This window comes from Oxyura jamaicensis, chromosome 19, assembly GCF_011077185.1.
Source record: "Oxyura jamaicensis isolate SHBP4307 breed ruddy duck chromosome 19, BPBGC_Ojam_1.0, whole genome shotgun sequence".
NCBI lineage: Eukaryota > Metazoa > Chordata > Aves > Anseriformes > Anatidae > Oxyura > Oxyura jamaicensis.
In genome coordinates this window covers 7,941,117-7,956,233 of record NC_048911.1, presented here as the reverse complement: position 1 = coordinate 7,956,233, position 15,117 = coordinate 7,941,117, and the positions used below count along the sequence as shown (strand labels likewise).

General features: G+C 48.0%; 1 protein-coding gene across 1 annotated transcript in view; it reads right to left on the bottom strand.

Annotated features, from left to right (window-relative positions):
* Positions 1–15,117, bottom strand: part of VPS53 (VPS53 subunit of GARP complex) — a 62,085-nt gene that overhangs the window by 45,257 nt on the left and 1,711 nt on the right. The window contains exons 3-4 of the mRNA XM_035342803.1: positions 14,049–14,098; positions 13,213–13,279 (exon numbers count right to left, since the gene is read on the bottom strand). Of these exons, the coding sequence (XP_035198694.1) occupies positions 13,213–13,279; positions 14,049–14,098 (117 nt within the window). The remainder of the gene's footprint in view (positions 1–13,212; positions 13,280–14,048; positions 14,099–15,117) is intronic.

Genomic DNA, 15,117 nt, shown 5'->3' with positions numbered 1-15,117 from the left:
CACATTTTTGTGCTGTTTTACTGCAGGGTGCTTTGGGGATCTGGTCGTCTTCATACAGCCTTGGCCCATCTGACCTCACACGAGCAGCGTGAGCCACACGTGGATGCAGTGAGTGAAGCCACATGTCCGAAATCACATGTCCCAATTCTGACTTCTGAAGTAACTCAACACGTTTCGCCTTCCCGGCCTGATAACATTTCCAGCTCCAGCCCCGCTTTGTTTCCCCGCCGTTAAGTAGGCTTCTAGCCCTCTTTTTATATCCAGCCCCATGACCAGGGTTACGGGGCTAGCTACAAGCTCCTTCAGCAAATAAATTTAACACATCTTCATTCTGAAATGTAGGAGCAAGCTATCTGCCAGGAGGTTTTGCTGGAACGTAGCTGCGTTATAATAAAAAGTATAAGAGCTGGAAACGTTTTATAATTCGTTTTCCAGAGGGGAAAAGTCTCTTCTGAAATATCTTCGGAATCACATGAAAGTTAACACTTCACCTATTAGTGTCACACAGCTGTCAGATGGCATGTTTGGGAAGTGAACACACAAACGTGCTCAGGGAGACCTCGATTAGAAATGACCATCCACCTTCTCATTTGGTTCCAGCCTAGTCACCTTTCAGAATCAAGTTTTCTATCCCGTTTGAGGGTACGTGGATTAAACCCAAACCAAAGACCTGAAGAACGCTCCTTGCCTCACTTGAAGTACAGGCTCTGCGTGCAGGGCACGGCTGCAGCACATCGCTCACGTGGGCCATGAAGCATGCAGCAAGCACCCTGCGTATCCTGAGATGTGGATAGGTTTGGAAAATAAATAAATCACTCTGTGATTCTTCACAGGTGCCAACTGCTAGGTTTCCCTTTGCTTCCACGCCGACAATAAATGCTGATTTCTCTTATCCCAGGGAATTCAGCAGAGCTGCTGGATTTTCCAGAAGGAGAGGTGAGGATTTAACCAGCCCAAAAAAAGATTCCCTGAGAGGAGACATTATCCAATTATCCTCCTTCATAGCCAAAGCCAAAGCAACCTCACAAAAATCATTCAATCTTTAAATCACCTCAAGCCAACTTTTAGGAATAGGCGTAAGTCAGGATTTCAAGCAAGTGGAGCCAAGGGGAGGCAAGGCGAGGAGCTCGGGGAGGTCCTGCATGCAATGCAACATGACAGAGCGATGCTGGCACTCTGTAGGACCACTCCAAGTTCCCAACTACCCATACACTTCTTAAACATCTCAGATACCATTCCCTTCCCATAGGGGTTTTTTTCTTGACACAGGCTCAGACAACACCACAGCTCTCCTTGCCGATGCACGGCTGCCAGCTGAACTCCAAGACCTTCAGCCATCCTCTGCAATCCTTCCACAGCAACTCCAGCTCGCTCCCCAAGAAAAGCAGTGCATTTAAAGCATCAACACTTGGTTCGAAGTTGTTTGCTCTCGACAGCCTTCAGCAACTTCAGAGTCAACAAGAGTCAACATCCTCCATGAGCGAGGATTTCCATCTGGCATCTTCAGAAGGGTTTTACAATAAAATCCCTATCCACATAGGAAAAACTATCTTATCTGTTTTCTTCATGAGACAGAACATCATCTAGTTGGATAAAGGGGACCTTTTCCAAAGTTACTGCCCATAATTTATCCTCAGAGAATGTCCCGATCCAACGAAGATTTAAAGCTGTTCACATAGCAACAGCGAACAAAAGAGAAACCACACAATCTATTTTTTTAACGTACTATTAATAATGCTGAGACAAAAAACCAGCAGAGGCTTTTTACAGAAGACTGGTTTCTGCCTGAAGCCCAGGTTCCTGCTGCAGGCCGTCCTGCGCTCCGGGGGCAGCGGGCCTGCTCCCCTCCTCGAGGCTGCCCCTGGAACAGCGAGCAAATTCGAGTGGGATTTTGTTCTTGTACGCCAAAAACTGCCAAAACAAGGTGAACTGGTGTCATCACCTGGTCCTGGCACTTGTTGCTTTTACCTCCTTACGGTCTCTGGAAAAATATGAGAGACAACACGTGCTGTGCCCCAGCCTGGTGAGTTAAAGAAGTGCGGCCTCCTGCTGCTGCGCGAAATGACCTGGCTGTAATTTGGGGAGAGACGCGGACAGCAGCCGCCCGCCTGTCCAAGTTCTACGTCACATCGCTCAGAGAGGGGTATACGTCCCTACAGCTGTTAAAAAAAAACAACACAGACCTCAACAGCAAAATTAACCGTCCTCAGTAAACTGGAATGGCTCCTAAACACTGCCTTCATTCCTCAACACCTGCTTCCAAACATCTCCTTTGCCATTAAGACAAGTCTTCAACTAGGTCAAGGGCTGCTCTCCTAAGAGATGCATATTCCTTATTTGAGCTAGAAGAAGCTAATTCATTGAGGTGCTTGCTTTTTTAAATATAATTTACATAATAGAGATGAAAATATCTTTCTTCAAACATAAGTGAGGTTTGTTCAAAGTAGCACCGTGTAAAAATCTATTTCTTTTCAGTCAGAGTGGCGCTACCAAAGGGATCTGAGGGAAGGCTCAGAACAAACCCCCAGTGTTATTTGGTGCACAAAGTCTACAGCTAAACATTTTTATGGTTCTTTTCATGGAAACCAATGAAAATTTTTTGGCTTTAACATGCCGACTGCAGCACCCGAAAGTAAAATACTGCACGTAAAGGAAGGAAATCAGTAAAACCAATAATGGGGAAAAAACCTTCACCATCCTGGTCACTGCGAAGAGGGGGGGGAAGAAAAGCACCAAATCACCTCATGTTTGATGAATGGTGTTCATTATTAAGAAATATGAAACTGACATCTAAGGCAGGAAAGCAGGTCTAATTGTTCAAGGAATAATAAATAGATTTATTACCGTGCATAGCGATTACTCTCTTGCCTGTAAAACAGGAGATGGGAAACTACAGATGTATAAAAAGACCGCACTTCATGTTCGGTAAGAATGCATTTCCTTCAGTAAAACCACACCCTGCTCCCATTAAGACAGCAAATCGTGAATTTTAAAAGCCTTTTCTTACCGCTTTTGTTGCTGTTTTATTAATAGAGGATTTATGGTGGACAGAAATTCTAAAACCAGAAGCGTGTCAAGAGAAAAGGAATTGCTCTTCCTCTGCCAGAGCTGGTTTACGCGATGAACTCCCACCAATCTCGCTGCTGTGGCCTGACACAGGGGTCACCTTACAATGTTATTTACTGGTTTCCTCACTATACATGCAAATTTACGGCACTCCCAGCCGGTCCGCAAAAGCTACGTTATTGTATTTCCTTCCCTCAAACAGCCATTCATCTCAAGGGCTGAGGACCACTAATAAATAAGTGACTGAATACATGATCTGTTATGGTTACATGAAACGAGCATGTTGAAATTAAGCTTGCAATGCCCTGGATGAACACCGTACGGCTCCAATCAGCAAGCGAGTCTGCGAGCTACAATTAACCCATCGGCATTATTTGTTAAAACCTTGTGCAGCCTCTGTGGTCCCTGGATGCCAGGCACCAGCTGAGAAGTACAGCCCTGGCAGGTCTCTGCCCGAGAGGGGAGCGATCGGTGGTGGTGCCCGAGTGCCTTTTGCTGGGCTGTTTGTCCCCAGGGCTGCTCTGACACCTGTGAATTTAGGAAGAGGGAAGGACCAGCAACGGAGCAAGATGGAGCGTGCGATGCAAGGCGACAGGCTTGGCTGCACGTCGCTTGCCCCTTCTCTGGCACGGGGTGTCTCACCTGCCAGCCAGGCACGGGTCGGCACAGCCCCAGTGCCTACAAAACCAAGGATTGCAAACGGGCTCCTCAGCCAGCTCTTGCAGGGGGAAGGGGATCTTCCAGGTTAAGAACTGGATGGATTTTAAGCAGTCCCATTTTCCAGCTAGTCTGTGTTTACAGAGTGGAAGCTCCCCTGCTCCTGTGTTAACTAAAGTGATTCAATGCAGATCACTGAGAAGATGCACATGGAAAACCCAGCTCTGTAGCACACGTTACCCCCAGGGAAGCTGGACAGGCCTTGAGCTACACAGGTCTGCATCATCTTCTCCAAAGCAGGAGGGAAAAGCACAGCACATGAATCAGCTGCAGCTCTTTAACCCTCTTCACCTTGAGATGCAACAGGAAAGGAGTCCATCAGACACCAGTAGGAAACAAGAGGGAGCAGTTAAAGCACGAATCGTGGAGAAAAAGACAGGCTAAAAAATCTCTTTCCTTGGCATTGTCCCAAGCAACGTCTAAGGTCAGTCTGCACATCATCACTTGCGGCACCTTTTTATCTTGATCTTCCAACCAGCAAAAGGAGGAAATAAAACAAGCCAAGTGAGAAGAGGGATGAGACCAAGCCTAAGGGAGCAATACTGGCACAAATTTAGAATTCAGCATTTCGAAGCGAAGCGCCCTTTGAACGTTCATGTGTCCATGACTTACAGTACGAGGTTCACACCACCAAAAGCAGCAGTGTTCGAGCCTAAAACCAAAGTTAGTGAATGACAGCCTCTGCAAATCCCCAGAGCTGCTGCAAATGGACACAGCATCCTCCTTCCCTCCCCACCCCAGGCACAGCTCCTGCCCTCTGCTAGAGCCGCCACATCCGTCCAGCCGAGCAGCGGCGTCTCCTTAGAGGGCGTGCTGACTTCTGAATGTTCATCCATCAGGAAGCTTGTGCAAGTAAATGAATAACGAATTGCTAGGAAATACGCAAACGTAGGAATTAAAAGAGTGTGGTACTACAAGACATTATTTAACTGGGGAAAGAGCAAATTTTCAGAGGCAGTTTGCTTGCTTAGGAAGCTCCGAGCTTTGGGACGATCTGAACCAACGCTGTTCTGTCCCCAGCAAGGGTTAAAATACCTTGATAGTTTCCATATGCTCCCTGCTGGTGTTCTAGAAACGTGCTAGTTTGATTTCCTTCTAGCCAATATATATTTCAATTGGATGTCGTTACTCACATCAGAAAGCTGCCCTCCACTAAGTATTTTATGGACGCTTGACACATCTGCCAAATTCACAGCATCCAAATGTATTTTTAATGTTACAAATTGGGCTGTGGTCAGGATGCTGAGAATTTAACGCTCCTGGATCGGTCCCCGCTCTTGAATACAGTGTGTTAATGCTTCTTTCATTTGCTGCCACACTTACAGCCCAGATCAATGAAAATCTGGACCATGACTAAAAATAAGTTCCCATCCCCGATTCTCAAAGGAGCCTCAGCTGCAGATTTCAAAGAAACCCTTGCATTCTGTGACCAGCCTAACAATTTCTGCCACTGAAATCTCACACAAATGAGTCCCTCCAGACCAAAAAAGGGTAGAAACACACTTTTATTCTCAGTCTGATTTCATTTTAGAGAAAGCTCTTAAGTTTTACAGCGATGGATAAACTGCTGCAGCTAAAGCCAGGAGGGCTTGTCCATTAGAGCACTGTGACAACACACCACAGATACCCAGATAATTCCCCTGAGCAGACAGACCTGTGAGGCTCTCATCACCCTTGGTTTTGATTTTAGCACGTTTCCACCCCAGGAGTTCATCAAACGCTATGTAACCACCACAATTGCCGCTAAAGAATGTCGTTTTCTGTCATCAGCTCTAGTCCTAACCTCTACGGCTGCACAGGAGGCTTTAAATCAACAAAGCAGATTATGTCCAATACGACACCAAGCTTAAAATTGCTACTCTTGTCCCATCACTTAACCCTCCAAATCGTACTCGGGAATCAAAATCCGTGCTCTGAGCAGCTGCACGAACCCTGGCAGACAGCAGATGTGAAGCAGGAGGCGATGCTCATGCAGTGCTGGTTGAAACCTTACAGCCCAGCTCCTGAAGCTCACTCCTGCGTTAAGCCAGCGCCCTTTTCAGCTGTCAGCTTTATGGCATCGCCCAGCCCTGCACGATGAAGAAAGGTGGTGGTGTGCTGTAACTGACAGCAGCTTTATTGGTCTCGCTCAGGTGAGTAATTTTACCTGTCACAGCAGCACGGGTTTTACAGCCTGCATCCAAGTTCAGCAGCCCGTCGAGCTGGTGCTTCTCGGACTTTGCAAGGCGAATTCATATCCAGGCGTAGACCTTAGGAGGCCAGATCTAGGTGGGGGAATGGACCGCCTGTCCTGATTTCAGGACACCGCCATATCATGAACCCTGCAAACTGAGATTTCGGAATGGAAGTGCTGACAGCTCACCTGCCACAGGCATGGACCCAACACGGCTGGAACAAACACTAACTCACCAAAAATGGGAGACACTAAAAAAAGGGGAGGATGAAAAAAAATCCTTAGTAACCCACAATCTCCTGCCTGTTATCAGGATGGCTATTTTCAGGCTGGGCTTCTCGCTTTGCTGGCACCTGAAACCAAGCAGCGTTGGCTGTGGAACAGCCCAGGCTCCCTTTGCAACCTGCCTTTAACACCACCACGAATAAAACATCTCTTACCAGCAAAAACCACGACCTGCTCCCCAGCGGCAGGACCACACGGTGCGTTCCTTACCTTTTGACCCAAAAGCATGAGGCAAGGTCACACTCGGACCCGCCTCGAACCAAGCTCTGCAGCAGATGGCAGAAGTTATGCCTGACCTCTTCGTGCGGTTGCAGATGCCAGTTTTAATGGCCACTAGCCAAAAGAATAATAAACAGCACTGTTTCTTCCTGGCGTGCCATTCACCTGAAACCCTTTTCAATAAATATGTTCTGGGCTAGAAAGAGCTCGCCGTGTCTCCTAGATGGGAAGGACATTGTCCAGCTGTCATAATTCACTAGGGAAGTGACTCTAAATGAATCTCACATTTGATTTATTTTGGCAGCTCAATTTCTGTTTATTATTCTCTGGTTACAAAAGAATATTGGGACTTCAGTCACCGGGCTGGAGCCTTACAGAATCTGTGGCACGACTTTTTTTTTTTTTAATCTATAAAATTACACAGCCTCAGACACGGTATTTAACCCTCATCCATTCATCACCTTAAAACAGTGAAATCTAACATCTGCTTGTTTGTATTTCAGAAAACTGAACCGTTCAATAAAAAACAAACAACACAGCTCAGCCCTGGGGGAGAGAAGGAACAGGCCAGAGTTGGTGCCTACAACATCAGGGGTGGTGACACAGAAAAGCCCCCAAGTATTTTTTTGACGTAGGCTTAATTAGTTATTGAGCTCTCAAGGTGATTCTCCTCATCTGCTCTCAGTGCTCACACAAACATGGCCAGTGGGATCCCAGCAGAGCCCAGGCCCCTCGGCGAGGCGCAGCAGCGCCGGCCACGAGCCAAACCCGCAGCCAAGGAAGCGGCGTGCACATGGATGTCTGGAAGAGAGCGCTTATTTAAATAAATGCAGAAATGAAACCAAAGTACCCATGGCAGGAGATGCGAAAGCACTGGCTACCTTAGCCGAGAGCCAAACACAACCTGTAGCCCAAAAAGCCACCTCGACACAAACAGGTGGAGGCTGGAAGAGAAGCTGAAGCAACGGTGCTGTTTAATAAGCGTGTTTATGCAAACGCTGCACAAAATCAACCCTCTGCCTACCAGGCTGCTGCTGCCTGCAAGCCAGCACTCGGAGCAGGGGAGGACAAGCTCTGACTCCAGAGACACCACCCGCCGGCTGCCCTGCAGCTGAGGACGTGCCAGCTAAATGGGCGCCCAGCAGGCAGGCTGCCACCACCAGCAGGGGAGGGCCACGCTCCCTGCTGCTCTCCTCTGCCACTTGCAGCATCCGCACATCACTTTTTCTGCTCGCCGTCCATCTTCGTTTCTTTTCCTCCCATCTCTTCTCCTCCCTGTATCGGTTCTGCACCACGTTTCCTGATCACTGGTAAAAACAACCGCATTTTACTTAATTCCAGCTATGACCTTGTAAAGCCCAAGAACCCGTGGGCATTTTTCTATGCCAGACGCATCCTTCCCCTCCTTCCACAGCCTTAACGACCGCCAGACGCTGCAGCACACGGGCAGGGAAAGCTGCCTGGGACTCACCGCAGCTGCAGAGCTGAGCCGTGTTTATTTTTACATGCGATGAGAAAGGACAGCCACGGGTACCCAGCCCGGGACGGCTAATTAAGCTGTCTACTGCTGCGCCGGGTTCAGGCTGGGCAACAAGAATATATTTGTATTCCTTAACCACAGCAGCTGCCTCCCCTTTTTTGCACTGCTGTAGTTAAGAAAAAAAACAACATGTTGCTGTTCTCATGGAGCAAAGCAAAGAAGCGGGAGCCAAACAAAGCAATCCCAGTTATCAACTGGTATCTTCAGCCATGAGAAACACGCACGGCTTTTCCCAGCCCAGAGCACATCCCTTTCCTCTTCCAGTTAACAATTAACTCTGGTCTAGCACCGACTGGGGCAGGACCCTACCGCACCAGGACACGCCAGGCCCTAATTAACGTGCTTTAACTTTTCGTTAGCCCTGCAGAGGTCGGGCAGTTGGACGACATCTTCAAAGGCTCCTTGCAACGGAATTATTCTGTTCTATAAGCAAAGCTTTTGTTTAAAGCAGCCCTTACCCACTGAAATCCATTATTTACTTTGTGCGTGTGCGCGTGCACAGGGCAGGAAGGGAAAGATGGGCCACAGACAAAGAGGTTTTGTTGGTTTCTAGAGTCAAACTATGAAGCCACAAAGCCACTGGGGATCTTGGAAAGCCCCCTGAGGTCTCAGTTCCTACCAAAACAGACTTCAAACAAAGCTGCCTCACCTTTATTGACGCAGGCCCCTGTGCCCCGGTTGCACAGACACCGCTAAGGGTTAAGCCAGGCTGAAAAGGCAGAGGCTGCCTCATGCAAGGACACGAGCACGATAGGTGAAGCAGCTTCAGCCAAACCAGCAGTAAAGGCATGTCAGCTGCTGTCAAAACAATTACAGGCAGTCCATGCAGAAGGTTCAGCAATAAACAGCTAAAGAGAGTGACAAACAGAAACGCACTGAGCGCGTTACACATTCAGTGGAAAAATCTATGGGAACTTTTTATACTACACCCTGGGGCAAAGAGATTATACCACAACTGCACTGGAGCTCCTAGCAAGGTCAGCCCAGACTGCAGTCCAGCAGCAGATCTGAGAAAAAACTTTCAAAAAAAATAAAAAAAATAAACATCGGACAGCGCTGGCTCCCCAGAAAGCGCTGGCTCCCCAGAAAGCGCAGGCACAGCTCGAGCCACGTATTGTTACACCAGAACTACGGCGGCTCCTGCATTCCCAGCCTCTCCCGAGGCAGCAGAAATAGCCCAAGTCTGGGACTCCCGAGGAAAATTTTGTTACACCCTGCAGAGGAATGTTCCACCCACGGCTGTTGTTTCCTCCCATAAAAGGATCATTAGGGAGATAATTTCTGAAGTTCATGGTATTGTCTGCAGGCTCTACTGAAATATCGCACCAGGAAGGGGAAGCCAAATGAGCCAGACTATTTTAAGGCTCTCGCATTTGGAGGAAATTCTAGGGCAAAATTTCAAAAAGGCAGATGCTTTGAACTGAGAGACGTTACGCTCCGTGGAGAGGAGAGAGCATTCTTGTCTTCAGAGCCACTTCAGTAACTCTTTGGGGGCCACGTCTCTTTGATTACTTTATTTCTAGATTTAGAACCTGCTTTTTCAGAGACTCGCTACGAAGGTGTGTATGACATCAAGGCTATTTAGGCAACTGCTTAAAAGTTAATGACTGATGACAAAAGCTCCTCCTGCATCCTTCACACACCTACGTTCCCCTCGAAGGCCTGCTCACTCATCTCAGCACGCAGATGGAGCACAAACGTCATCCCCAGCGTTACAAGCGGTCAGAAGTCTCAATCGCGGGCAGTACCAGTGGCTGGGTCTGCAATTAACACGCTGAACTCGCTAACCCTGAGGTCTCCTTTTCTTTAAGGAGCACGCAGAGCACATTTCCATAGCCGCATACAAGATAGTCACCACTGTGCCTGACGGGGATTTAAACTGCTCCAGCTGGGAGAACAACACGCAGCACTATTCAGACACCTCACCAGCAGTTACCAGCAGAAAGAACGCTGCCCTGTCTCAAAAACGAGGCTGGGCTCCCCCCTCCTGGACAGCCACGAAGGTGCAGCTCTCAGCAGGGCTGAGTAAAAGCTCTGCTCCTCAGCACGAGGGAAAGGCGCTTTGCCAGTAGCTGCTTTGGTAAATGACCCCATACCCAAAGAGAAACCAAGTTGTTACGGGCTACGCAGCCTGGGTTTGTCTTCTGGGAACCTGCTGGGTATCAACGGCTTCCAAATATGCTATAAAAATAAAGATTAGTCAATACCAGCTCCCTGGCCCCAGCGATTTGGGCAGCACTTGAAGCAACAGCCTACACGAGATTCCCAGTCACCCGTCTGGCAGCTAAAGCTGACAGGAGGTGGAAAAGCCAAGGCTGAGCTCCCTGAATCAGCTTCTCCACCCCCGGCGCGCACTCTGCACAGCGGGGACGGCAACTGCTGGTGTGCACAGCCCTGGCTGCCCCCACACCGGGGGGGGGGCGCAGCTACCGTGGAAAAGAGAAGGGACTCGGCAGGGAACCCTCTCCTGGCTTGCTTTGGCTCACACAGGAACTTTTCTGTTGTTCTACCACTGGAGCTGAGGTTTGTGTTTCCTTGGGAAGGAAGTCAGGGATTGAGAGGATGTTTATAAAAACCGGGCTACGTACTCTGCAGACAAAAGCAGCTCCTTTAGCTCTGATATCACGCGGTCAGGCAACCCTGGCAGATCCTGGTTAGTTTGCACCACGTGGGGTTAGGACAGAACCTGACTGAAGAGGTTATTTGCAAATCACCTGCCAGATCCAAGCTTACAGTAAACGTACAGGACCCCGAGCTGCCACTGAAATCCAAGCAGCTGCAACGTCAGAGCTCACAGGCACTTTTATTTACAGCACACGCTTTCAAGGAAAGGATGGATTGCACGGGTTTCAGTGTCGATGGATGGAAACATGTCAAAAGACAGAAACGGGATTTTCAAAAGCGACGTTGTTGCAAGTACTGCACCCTAAGGGCCATGGACATCTCACGGCAACAAGCCATTGTAAATGGAAAGCTGTATTAAAACTTCTTGCTGGGGTCACTTCTAAGCTTTATTTCCAACCTATTGCAACAGCTGGTTGCCACCCGCTTCTTTATTAATTAAGGCGTGGTAAATATCATAAAATGCAATGATCTTCACCCTGGGCTTCCTGAGGAGACGCTCAGAGGATGACACTCTGACACTATCCATCTCTGTGTGCTCCACCCCAGTTTCACAGGAAATATTAGAAGCGGGAAGATTACCATTTCCTACCCATTGAATGAGATCTGTAGAAGAGAGAACCGAATGTTGCTGTAAGACCTTTCAAACTACAAACTACCACCAGAAAAGATAAAAAGGGAAAAAAAAAAAAGCTTCAGATAGCTCTGACTTTCCTAGCAGAGCACTGACTTGTCTTAATGGCACCTCGCTTTCAGTTGCACTGAGACTTCTTGCCACGTACCATAAAACAAAACCTTTGCTCTGAGTGGGAGAAGAGAGGCCTCTGGCTCTATAAAAATTTAACGCCCTGCTCAACAGACACAGCACAAACGCATTCACATTTGAGGTTTGTTTGTTTTAAAAAAAGACTTGGACAGGAATTTAATTGGTTCTTTTACAACCCAGCTACATGAAGGGCTGCACGGAAGATTTGCCTCTCGAGCCTTCGGAGCAGGATACTGCCCAAGTCTGTCTCCATATGCTTTGGGGACTTCAAAGGGATTAAAGAGTAAAAAGCACAGAAATAAGGCAAAGCTCTAAACCACACTCGCTGCACCTCCGATGCACAGGGAGGCTTTGGTTACCCTGCAAGCACCGTCTGACTGTGGCACTGCTTCTGTTGTGTCTCTCACCCGGTGCATCCTTTGGACCTGTGAGTCCTGAGGCACTCTGGGCAAGCTGTACCCCCTGCTGAATTCTCTGAATTTGTAGCTTTTTGTGCCTATTTGAGTTGACAACTGCAGCAGCTTTCCGTGTTGCCACCAACCATACCCAGACTGCACAAGTGCTGGAGGAGCTTCCAGTCCCTCCTCAATCTCTGCAGTTGCTGCCCCGCTTGATTTCTCGTCTCATCCCCGCTGTGACCGCGGGCAGCACCACTTCAAGGTGAGCTACGTCCCAGGAGTGTCCGCAGTCTAAGAGCGCTACTTGGGAAACCACGCAAACACCGAACTGGTTGTGCTAGGACAGGTAAGCAGCTCACATCTGCCTGGGAATAATACAAAGGCGCAGATAAGGTAAATAATTCACTCGGTGCCAGACTCTGTGGCAGAGGTAGGATTAGAAATGAAAAGTTTTTCACCTCAAGCCCCGGTCTCTGCGTGTTCTCCGATGATGTAACCTCTCTAAATCCCTTGGAGCACAAGGCTGCACACACAGCCTGTTGGAAGCCAGCCAGCGATGTACGTTTTCATCTTGGTCTTTCTCCACGCTTTCTCTTTTCACCACTTCCTGCAGGGGCTTCATGTCCAGCTTGCCCAGAACTTATTCTTTCAACCCAACAGACTTTATAAGGGGGGAAGTGAGAGTGGGGGCAGTGCTATCACAAGAAGAGAGCAAATATGTGCCAACTGCTACCGCAGCAAGAAGTGGAATTGCTGGAAAAGCCTTGCTGGGGAGGGAGTGCCTATCCCAACCCAGCAACCCCTTCTTAAATCCGGAATTAAAAGAGATGAATCAATAGACACAGGAAGAACAGCTGCACCAAGTGATACCTCACAACCAGATAACACGCGGACCAAGCTCAGTGTTCACAAACACCGCAGCCGTGGCCGTGCCATTCAATACTGTGCTCTGAGCAAACACATCTGTCAAGAAAGAGACAAAAGGAAAACCTGGTGGCCGTGTAAGACACAGGATGAACTGGCAGCCAGTCATCGAGCTTAGTCACTCGGGATACTTCTCGGGATACTTCAGCAAACAGCCTAGTTAGAAGGCTCAATAGCCTCTTATCGATTCTTACTCGATGGCAAATGTGTTTGTACCTGTTTAATCCTGTTAGTTTATAATTAGCTTCAGACAGGCACAACCACAAGCCTCCTGGTTTTGCTTTTGATTTTTATAATCGATTTCTCATCCACTTCCCTTTGCAGGGTGATCAGAAGGCAGGACAGAGCAGCTGTTCACAACGCAGCTCGGGAAGTCATTAGTGTAAAAGAGCAGAAACACCTCCCTAACGAGGAGAGCAGGTTGCTGCTTGTCAGAGCCAAGCCTCAATTTAGCATCACAAGATGAGAACCGCTGGCTTTGCTCGAGATGAAATACACATACCTGCCTGCCATCCTGTCCCACGTTCGTCTGTCCCCTCACTACAGTTCGAATGTTGTCATCCAACCTCCTGCAGAAAGCAATTCATGATGTCAAATCCATTCTCTATATGCCCAACCAAAATAATTTCTGCGAACCTTGAGAGCTACAAAACTGCTTTAAAATCCAAAAGCTGGTGCTCCCTATGCTGAACTCATCCTTCTTTCTCCCTCTCTCTGTAGGGCAGTATCTTACACAATTTAAAGCTGCTGTTGCAAAAATAAAAAGATTTACATAATCTAATTGGGGCTCCTTGCATTTCTCTTCCCTTAAGCAATATCACACATTTTCCCTCGTCGGTTTTCATTTCCACTTCTCATATATTAAAGTGCTGTCTCAATCTTTTCAGGCTGCCGGTGCCAGACTGTGCAGAAACCTAAGTCTTCTCCTGCAGAGTTAGTTCTATTTTACATTTACGGTAAGAAGAACAACAACAAAAACATAAAATGAGAGCTTTTACAATTGCTGCTTTGACCTCACAAACAAAAACTCTCAGCAGCCAAATATTCTGGGTAGTTTGTTCTCTCAGCCTTCAAATTGCACTAAAAGTTGCTCCTTGATTCCTGCAACCCATCATAAAATAACCTGAAAGGCAGATATTACACAATAGGGGCAGGATATAGGAAAACCTCTAATTAGTGATACATTTTTGACTCTATTAAACTTCAGGTTGATCCTGTCCTCGTCTTTTAAGCAAATTAAAAGCTCTAATTAGCCACAGCACAGGCTGTACTTATGAAGCCTTGGTAACAACCAGACTACCGCCCATCCGAGATGCGATGAAACGGAGCAACACTTACCTGATTTTCAGTCTGATTTTGTTCACTACCTCGTCGATGTTTGCCAAAGACTACAACATGAAAAACACAACGGGAAGTTAGTAGGTTTTCCCTCCTTACTTTGCTACACACCAGCACGTTCTCGCACATCTTACTTTACAAAAAGGAGAGCACGACTTTGCTTTACAGCTGGAGAAACAGACACAGGGCAACTCAGAGGCTCTTCAGGTCACACAACAGCAGCAGAAGGCAGGGCAGTCCAGCCCTGCAGCTCCCTCTCAGCCCCAGGCAAGCAGGGTGCCCCCTGTAATTCTCAGCACTGCCTGGAGCCTGCAGTCAGCAGAACGGCCCTGCAATGCCGTGGTGACAGTGACCTCCAGCGGGCAGTGCGGTGCAGAGCTCTCACCTTCCCTGGCCACGACCCTCCCGCAGAGCCCAGGCACCCAGCCACACGGCTGGAGGAGGCCTGGCTGCTGCTGGAGCTGTATCAGGGGCTCCGAGGGGGGAAAATAGCTTTCCACCAGCTAAAAGGAGAAAGGACAAGCCAGCACCACCAGCAAACTGAAGAGAGACACCTGAAGGCCAAAAAGTCAGCCCTGCAGAGGTCTTAAACATGGTAAAACCTGCGTTGGAGCTGCCTCCCAACCCAGTCTCCAGCTGCAGAAACACCTTTCTGCAATAGCTTACTCCAAAACTGCCCCGGGGCTGATCTGGGGAAGACCAAGTATGGATAATGACCCCACAGCAATCTCCTTCTTTACATCTCAAAAGAAACAATGGGTTACAAACACGGATGACTCTTCACATGTAACACCTGCCTTATGCGGTCAAAGCCTTGAGGATTCACTAATGATTAACACACAGCACGTTATGGGGTGTGCTGCTACACAAACCTCTGTGTAAAAAGCTAATTTACGTCCACAGATCAAAGAACTTTGACTCCAGCAAGCACTTCGGGTACAAAGCAGCTGCGTAACGAGCAAACCTCATTAGATGAGGATTTAAGAAGTGATTATTGTCACAGCATTACTGCATATGCTATTGTTTGGAAGAAAAGGCTTTACAGGTTTACACACGCCTTCAGTCATTT